At 33.8% G+C, this 9,460-nt stretch overlaps 2 protein-coding genes across 2 annotated transcripts; both read right to left on the bottom strand.

The window, feature by feature from the left end:
* Positions 1-3,429: 3,429 nt before the first annotated feature.
* Positions 3,430-5,036, bottom strand: LOC120340881 (tubulin-specific chaperone C-like). The gene is made up of 3 exons (XM_039409267.2): positions 4,567-5,036; positions 4,051-4,306; positions 3,430-3,884 (listed from the first exon to the last, which is right to left on the bottom strand). The coding sequence occupies exons 1-3, from the start codon at positions 5,030-5,032 to the stop codon at positions 3,590-3,592; spliced, it is 1,017 nt and encodes a 338-aa protein (XP_039265201.2). The 5' UTR covers positions 5,033-5,036; the 3' UTR covers positions 3,430-3,589.
* A 47-nt stretch (positions 5,037-5,083) lies between these two features.
* On the bottom strand, positions 5,084-7,784 carry LOC120340880 (phagosome assembly factor 1-like). Its single transcript, XM_039409265.2, has one exon. The coding sequence runs from the start codon at positions 6,859-6,861 to the stop codon at positions 5,641-5,643; it is 1,221 nt and encodes a 406-aa protein (XP_039265199.2). The 5' UTR covers positions 6,862-7,784; the 3' UTR covers positions 5,084-5,640.
* Positions 7,785-9,460: the final 1,676 nt, after the last annotated feature.

The raw sequence follows: 9,460 nt of genomic DNA, 5'->3' as shown, positions 1-9,460 counted from the left end.
TTTCATGGATGACCTTTCTATTATATAAGTTGATTCAAGAGATCATTGAATGTGTTGCAAATAACATTATTACCAATCATATTTTTATGCTAATGACATGTGCTACGTTTGCTCTGTTTAGGCTGGATAATCTACCCAATATCAAACTTTGTAAATCTGTATTGACATATGTTGCGTCCACTAAATATATTACTGTTTTTCTATCCAATTTCTATCCAAAGATTACCTTGACTTGAAACGTTAATATAAATCAATTTACTTCATAGCCCATACAATTTTGAAACAATTTGTCAATTGTCCACTACTGTGAAAAATCTGTGAAAATTCATAACTGCCAGCTCTGGTTGTTTTTTATAAAAAAAGTTTCGTACAATGTTGCTTCTCGCGTAATTTAGTGCATTTCTAGATCTGAAAGTGTTCGTCAAAGAATAGTACGTGGAAACATTCCTTCATTCGAAGCACTCCATAGAAAGAATCATTATTTTTTTTCCCAGATACTGTTTGTGACGGGCTATCTCCGATTCCTAGTCCCATGGTGTCGGGGCCGTTATTAGATCCAGCCATTTTGTGTCTTTCTTTGATTATTATCATTGTGAATGGGATATTACATGATTTATATGACATCCCTTCCAATTACTTTCAACATTCTAGCGACTTTGCATAACTATTATAACGAACTTAGTTCATATTACCGCGTTTCCCCGGAAATAAGACCTAGCCTGATCTTTGAGAATGATTCTAATATGAACCCTCTCCTAAAAAAAAGGCCTAGTCGCTAGCAAAAAATCTCTCCTACATATTTTAAATGATTATTAATATATGTTTAGCGGTTATTTTAAATAATAACGTGTTAATCATAATCAAATGTATATTGGTTTTCATCTTTGTGTATTTGAAAATCTCGGTATTCTCCACTTGGTAATTTTGTTTTGGATAAATGAGAATATAAGACATCCCCAAAAATAAGCCCTAGTGGTATTTTTTGAAAGAAAATTAGTTCCCGGGGAAACGCGGTAGCAGTTATTTTGTCGATATTGCGCGATTTTACTGTGAATTTGATTCATATTAGGCTTATTAGCTGTTATTTTTGCTTTTATTGTGGCATTGTTCTGTGATATATAATATATTTTTGTATTTGCCTGTGTTAATTGATTTTTTATGTTATTTTACATGGACACGATGGTTTGGTGTAATAAACAAATTGAATAATTCCGGCAATAAGTGAGCAAACGCAAGTACGCCTCACAACTTGATACGCTGTTTTAATTGCAGTGCAAAAAATCTTATAATCTTCAGTTGGTATTGTGCAATTTTGACTTTTTTCACGCAGCACTTGTATCTGTAGCTGTACCGGGGCGATTTCTGGTACTCGAGGAAATTCCACCCTGAGAGAGTGAATTTTTATCGATAATCAAATCGCGCTCACGAAATCAATAATCGATTATGACAACCATGAAAATCGCACGCGTTATTAGCAAATTTTTTCCGAAGATTACAAAAGGGGGGAATTTTATATATATATATATATATATAAAACTTTTGAGGAGGTCTCGCGGGCCGCAAGTCGGAGAAAACCCAAAAGTGATCGAAACATCGCGAGTTTATTTACTTTTAATTTGATAAACAACGAGAGTTTATCGTTCTAATCAGACCATTATTATGTTGCATGGGTGGCGTTCTTCTGAAGAAGATATATAAAGCCTTCAGTTATTTAAAAATTAATTCCCTAAATTAACATTGGATTTTCCGCATCTCGCGTTTGATGTCGCTTCAAATTATATTCTTTCGTGACAAATATTACTTGAAATCAAACCAGACACTGCGTCACGCTTATAACCGAATTGCGTAAGTCATTTTTAGCGATTTTGAGTTTTTTTATAAAATAGGTATTTATGTAATGCTGCGCACCTGTCTGTTAACTCAGATTTTATTTTAGGAATTCCGAAACCCATAAAAATGGAGATTTAGTATGACATGCACATTTGTGCAATTGTTTCGTCATAATGAATTATCATTGTTACCGATGGACTCTTGTGACGTCACAAAGGCAAAATAACCTCGGCGAAGTACTTTCGAGTTTTTGCACCTTGGAACCTAGATCCTAGCGCGTATTAATTTGAATTTATACTACAGTATAGGAAGGCGTGCACTTGTGATATTCACTGTCCGAGTCCAATTCACCTTGGTTGGCTTTTATATTGGGTGCATTGCTGTTTAATCTTATTTCGGTAGGTGTACAGAACGTGTTATATTTATGAAATATATATTTTTAAACACAAAAAATAATGTAATTGAAACTGATTAGCTATTTTTGGGACTGGACATTGTAGATACTGAGAATTACATTCGTTTTTGGAATGTTTAGTTTTCAGGACTGGTGCATATAGTAAAGTTACAAAATTGCGTATGTCCCCAAGTCATAGACACATTTCTGCCTAAGTCACAGTGCGCCATTACGACGTCACTTAACTGCGTCATACAAATTAACTTCAAATCCGGCTACGATCAAAAAATTGAACCATGGCAAATTATTGAATTATTAAAATGGAAGTTTTTTACGTTTTTTTCAAAACTGCTAAAAATGACAAGCTTAGTGCCATCGTCAAATAACCATCTAAGTTGGTATTTCGGGACCTTGCTGAAAAAAATGGATTGCGCGGCGTTAAGTCGGCTCTGCGTTTCGTCACTACTGAAACATGGCCCACGCTTGAAAACAGAAGAGTGTTTTTACTAAAATAAAAACACAAAGCGTTAGAAAAAAAAGGGGGATCTCGGGATCCCCACCCAAGTTGGAATATCTAAAAAACTCGAAAACGCTCTGCTAATAGATACAAATATACGCTAAAAGTGTTCTGTGGGCCGCACGGAATGTATCAGTATGACAGGGTTTGGACCGCCCTGGTTTACCTTATCAAAAAACTCCCGACTTCGCTGACCACTAGATCGTTGAAATGCGATTGTGAAACCGCCACATAGTGCAAATAGTTCATAGGTCCAATTGTTGAAAAGAAAATAAACTTTTTTAAAACAAAAATGCATCAACAAGGAGAATACTAGGAGGAAAAAACAACAGTAATTTTACAAAACGACTCATAAGCCCATTTCGTGTCCAATAAATAAGTTTAAGTGTTTATTTTTGGTACAGAAGGATAACATGATACTTGAAGACGGTCGCATGGTTAACTCGTAATATTTTTAATAAACACTGATAAACTATATAAAATTCTGCTATGAAATTTCTGTGGTGCCCTAAGCGCGTTCTTATATTGCCATATTATTGAGCTGTTTTATAACTTCCCCCTCCCCTTGAAGTAATATGAAATCATTTTCCTTGATATTCGGTTTCAAAAGTTTCCGTAGACGTGTTTTTGCTATCTGCTTACAAATCGTTTTCAACGATCAGATACAGTTCCAACAAAATATCCACCATTATCGTTACAAATTATCTCATTTATTTCTAAAACGGTTAAATATTTAACACAATAGGTTTGCAAATATGGCCAACGTAACCTACAACACACAATATTCGATTTGTTTTTGACTATGGTATAATTATTCAGAATACATCATCCTTTGTAGGTTAAAATATCTACCACTGTTGTTTTCGTTCAGACTCTGGCAATAAAGACCAGTTTGGTGAAGGTATATCAGCAGCTAACCAATTGAAATCATCCACCTTACTCCAGTTATTCAAATCTTTATTCAGGCCAGATTTACCAAAATCATCTTGAAGATTTTCATAGGTCCAATTGAATGGTGCAAATCGTACCCTCGATGTGTCTTCAATAATTGCTCTACTGGTGACATGGATATAGAAATCAGTATCAGTTGTATTATGTACACGGAGCTGTTGACACCCAGTGATAATCTTGGTATCGGTACAGCTGTAAAAATGTATAAGCCTGGTTAAAAAGCTGGGAGGATCATGATTATCCCTTACTACAATAATCAACTGAACTAAATAAATTTTCCCAGTCCTTTTAGGTGTATTAAATTTTTATGAGAAAATAAAACCAGATCAATATCAATACATTTAGAGACACTACTTACTTATCAACAAACACAGAACCTGATACAGGTCCACACAATATGACACATTTTTTTATGTTGTTAAGGTGTACTGTTCCTGGATAACCACTTAATTCCAGTCGGCAATTTTCTAGTTTTGTCAATGATACATCTCTTTGATTAATTTCATCAGGTTTCATAGCTATAGTCGCATCGTATTTATCAGATATTCCGCATTCACTCGCGGAGAAGTTAAATTTCTTATCGTCGACTTTTTTTACAGGATTCTTATCAGATTCTGAATAATACAATATTAGTATTTTTTAAAAGAATGTTTCCATAAAACATTCACCACTTTTGAATTTTACAATCTTATACATAATTATCTTTACCACACTCGGAATGAAATTATCTATTAATAAAAACAAATGCATCTGAGAGTCTATGTACAGTAAAAGCGTAGGACACTAAAATATTACATATAGACTAATTGGATTGCACTTGGAATATGAAATGGAAACTGAAAGTTTGCAACAAGTGAAATAATAGATGTCTTACCTTTAACTGATACTTCGTTCTTCTTTTTAGATTTAAATGTGAACTTTTTTTTGGGAATCAGTTCAAGCTTCTTCTTGGAAACATCCGTCTGAACCTGATTAAGAGTTTTCTGTGCCTGCTCAAGTTGATAAGGTCGTAGAAACATTGTAGAGTTATTTACAAATTTTAAAACTTTTTCATAGGACTCAGATAAATTTTCAAGATAACTTGCAATTTGAATGCGATCAGATTTATTGATATCTGTTCTGTCCAGTTCAGTTTGTACAGCATCGCACTCATCTTTGAAATGTGATATAAAATAATCATAAGTTTCCATCTTCGCTTTTGACTCTGTGTCTTGATTCCGTTTTTGTTGAATGCTATCTACTCTTTCCTCTTCGCGTTTCTCCAGCATTGCTGTTTTGAGTTCTTTCTTTTTCATAATAGTATCTTTGGAACCATTTGTTTCACTGCTAATAGCATCCATATTGAATGATCAATGTTTCCAGAGACTACTTACCAGAACATATCAAAATAATTATGCTCAAATGGAAAGTAAACAATTTAAAAGCCTGCTTTTATTAATGAATGTTTTACTGTTTGCACCATTAACAAACTAATAAAGATGATTCAGAATTATTTACACAGTTATTATTTACCATATCTTCTATTTATTCTATTTCATTATGGAAAAAACATACACAGTCTAAAACAACAAAGAAAACCCAACAGAATTCAGAACATCAGGTAATTTTGCAAACCAGCTAGCTATATATCCCAACTAGTTATGAACCAATGGCTTTACTCAGGAAGTAATCTGTTATAAGCAAAAACTAAAATTTCCAATTAAAGCTTGTAACAGATCAAAAAAAATTTACAATTCTCCAGTATTATCAACATTTTTCAAAACATTCAGAATAATTATTTCATTTTTTATGTCTAGAATATGATAATATATAAATTTTTGATATGTAAACAAATCAAACTTTTAAATTTTGAACACACATAAACATAGACAGCACAATGATTAGAGCAAATATTGAAGTCACCAAGCATTCAAATACTGTTGCCTAGTAATATCTTATTTTTGAAAAGTTATTTCAACTGTTTTTGCGGATTATACAAAGTAACAGATGCAATATGATTATTCGACATAACCTCAAAAATCATATTTCTTAATCCAAAACAAAAATTTGATCCAAAGGGGTTAGTGTTATTTGTTGACGATGCTCTATTCAGAACAACTGGTTTGCCAACATCAAAAGGCAATTGGCCAATTACATCATTCCAAAGTGTACATGGAGTAACGTCAACACAGTTTTCCTCTCCAAGAAGCTTAATTTTGAAATCACATCGATAGTAAATATTAAAATTGTAATGTCCAGGAAAATTTGTGTGCAGAAGAAATTTTTTCACTTGATGAAACTTGCCATCAAATAATATGTCGATTCCAAGAGTAAAATAATTATAAAAATAATCTGTGTGGCGAGTTTCATTCAATTTACGTGGACTTGCAGAATGTATTTTCATTTTATCTTGAAGCTTGTAAAAAATTTTGCATGGAGATCCTAATATTGCAAGAACTTGCTGAACACTATCACCAAATTTAACTGATTTTTCTAAAATGATAGTTTCATTTTTATTATCAGGAACAGTTATTAGTTTCAGATCTAGTCCATCACATTCTTTGCCATTTTCTTTGAAAGAAACTTCAGCCGAATCAAGATATAGATTTCCATGATAACAAGACAATGGCATTGCTGGTGCAGTCGTTTCATTCAGTTGGCTCCCAGCATAAATGCACATTCTTGATACAGCAGGAATAAAATCTGTGGGCAAACTTGATGTGGCACTTGATAACGAATGCTTAGCGAAGAAGTTTTCAAATTGAGCATCGACTGGAAAGAAAAAAGTAAGACCTCTGAAGCTTACAATGTACGATTGCAAACTTGCATCATATTGCCCTGGTCGAGTAGCGCCAAATGCTTGTTCAATCTGTTCCGGGGTTGGTTTATTTTGTGGAGAATTAAAATAATTTCCACAGTATTTAAGTTTAACTTTTGACATGTTAAAAACTTCAATCACTTTTAATCGTTGTGCAGTAGAGTCAAAAACAAGTTTTATTCCATCACTATTCAGGTTCAACACCAGATCAGATTCGATTGGACGTTTCTCTTGATAAATGACTTCCACACTTTTTATGACTCGACAATGTGTTTGTAAAATTTGTACAATCTGTGATAATGGCATTCCAAGTGCAAAACTCCATTGTTCATTTCCAAGAGATCTTTCAGGGAGAACATTTAAATCCAGCATCTCACTCTTAGATTTAGCTAATACAGTAATCTGGTAATAACAAACTATTTGTATACAAATAAAATATAGGTACAATTTAGAGAGTTTATTCCGATTTTCAGTCGCAATAAAACAGATATACGAATAATCGAATGAGTAATGAAAACCGAAAAAAAAGATACACGCTTCCACTTACCTCAAATGGATTACCCCATTAATAAATTTGCCATATCAGAAATAATGATAATGGGACTAACTGGATGGGGGAAGGTCGTTCAACTAAAATTAACATGTGAAAAAATTTAAACATAGACTATTGCATCACAAAGCTCCGCAGTAGTGAATGCTGCATTTCTGAGTTCACCCTAATGCAGTTCTTACCACTTCATGGCAGCTCCTGCCACGAACGTACTGCGGCGGCTCTTGCCATGATTTATGCGCTATTGCCCGTATATTCACAAAGTTATATACCAGATTTTAATTCATCATGCGGAAATATATCTATTTTAAATAGATAAATAGACTATTTATACCTGAAACCTAACCCCAAATACATGTAAAACTGTATCCATAAAAAAATGTTCCAACTTACCCAATATTTGTCACTATCAGGGCAGCCCTGTCTTTACGGCCTAGTGCAGTAGTGGGCCTACCTGCCGTGGTTAAGGCAGCAAAATTTTACCCGCAAATGGTTTCTGGCAGCTAAAAAGTCAGTCGCCATGAGTTTGGCATAGCGGCCATAGTTTCGCGGCAGCTTCAGCCTTCAGACGCCACAATACTGCAAAATACTTGAAAATGGACTTGGGAGTTTCCCATCCAAATACCAGCCAGATTTTAGATGAACTGTGGGATCTCTTGCCAAACTTTCAATTTACAAACATAGTGCTATATTATATGATCTGAAGCTTAGAAGCTATATTTTCTTATGGATAATAAAATCATGATCATAATACAGTAATATCTTGGCCAATGAGCATTTTAAATTGAAAATCAAATTTGATTCAGTCAAGATCAAGAAACATGTTTTGTACTAAATGAGGAATGAATTGAAAGAGATGATAGACTAGTTGAGATCAGGTAGTCTACCGGTAGCCTAGAACAAATTCGAATAAATAATGATATAAAAAACTTTAATAATATTAAATATTAAAACTAAAATAATATTTCATCTATATTTTCTGTATATTTCATTTAAAGAATCAATTCAAGACTAGGCCTACATTCAGACATTATGCTAAATAATTTGTAAGAATATAAAATAACTTTGCATTTATTTAAATATGCAATTTTTCATGAACTGGCTGATATCATAACTGTCCTAATGCAATTACATCAATGTTACGAACCTTTCTACTTAATCGTTTCGTAGATGACATTAAAGAGAGAATACTTTACGCATAAAGCGTTTGAAATTGATAACACTGATGAGGAAGAATGAGTGAGGCCTGTCCGCTTCGTATAGAGCGCATATAATACCGTACGCCGTACGGTTCTTACCCTTCCCTTGATGTCCTCGCATACCGTAAATGTGGATATCGCGATCTTTTTGTTCACAAACCTGCAAAAGTCAGAAAAGGTTCCGCGCAATAAAGTATGTTTACTCGACCCTTGACCCTAAATTAATTATTCCAGTATGCAAGAGGAGAGAGAGAGATTTTATTTCCACAAACAATGATAAAACAATATAAAGCAATATCGATGATTTTTATGGAAGTAGATCATCCAATTTACACATTGTTTTGTGTTGGCCAGTATGCAAGACCGTTGAAAGTCATCGAGGCTCGTGACCAATTTTACACTGTTATGTAACTGTCAGAATTGGTTGCTACAATATAAATATAAAAAGGGCAGAAACTGAGTCAGCAGATATTTTAGTGCTAAACTGTGATCTAGTACATTACAGATCATCATAACAGAGTCGGGCTCAGTATGAAATATAAATAAACAATACAGCAATAAGAATAGCACAGATAAATAGGATTTACATATTTGTCCCGGGGGCGAGGAAAGCCGATAAGACTGTTCCGGTATTTCCGGTATTCCGGTATTTCCGACATAAAAAATGAATAAAATTGCAGAGTCCACTTGGGCAGATATGCTTTTGTTTATGGTGGATTGCGTTATGTAGCTGAATATCCATTTAGGATCTCCTTCCAGTTATTTACTATTCCGAGAAAATTAAGGTTAGTAAAAGTGTTCTCCATTGTGTTTAAAAATTGCGTAAAGTGAGATATTGTTTTTGAAATTATGTCATCGTCCATAGGGGTCAAATATTTATTTTGGATATCCAGTCTTATTTTGGTGCCAATTAAGTTCTTTTTCCATATTACATAACATTTGGTGACTACTATTCGGTTATGCCCCCTGTAACTATTGTAGAATATTTCCTTTAGAGTTATTTTGATGGAGTTGCTTAGTACGCTGTTAAGAATTTTTAAAAGTTTCACCGCATATTTCCTCGTTGATTTACAGTTTATAATTATATGTCCTGTATTGTCTACAGGCCCTTTGCAAAATTTGCAGCCTAATATTTTTAAGTTTCCGAGAGTATCATACCTGAGGGACATTCCCCTCAAGCGATCGCCGAATAAGTACCCCTCTCTTATAATGCGATACGAGA

Source organism: Styela clava, chromosome 14 (assembly GCF_964204865.1).
Source record: "Styela clava chromosome 14, kaStyClav1.hap1.2, whole genome shotgun sequence".
Taxonomy (NCBI): domain Eukaryota; kingdom Metazoa; phylum Chordata; class Ascidiacea; order Stolidobranchia; family Styelidae; genus Styela; species Styela clava.
This window is presented reverse-complemented; position numbering and strand designations above follow the sequence as displayed.

Bases quoted from the DNA above. Each gene is read 5' to 3' on its own strand.
- LOC120340881 (XM_039409267.2), bottom strand. From the start codon at position 5,032: ATGGATGCTATTAGCAGTGAAACAAATGGTTCCAAAGATACTATTATG. The intron at 4,307-4,566 runs GTAAGACATCTA...TGTATTATTCAG, and splicing joins GAACGAAGTATCAGTTAAAG to AATCTGATAAGAATCCTGTA. The intron at 3,885-4,050 runs GTAAGTAGTGTC...ACATTTTTACAG, and splicing joins GGTTCTGTGTTTGTTGATAA to CTGTACCGATACCAAGATTA.
- LOC120340880 (XM_039409265.2), bottom strand. From the start codon at position 6,861: ATGCTGGATTTAAATGTTCTCCCTGAAAGATCTCTTGGAAATGAACAA.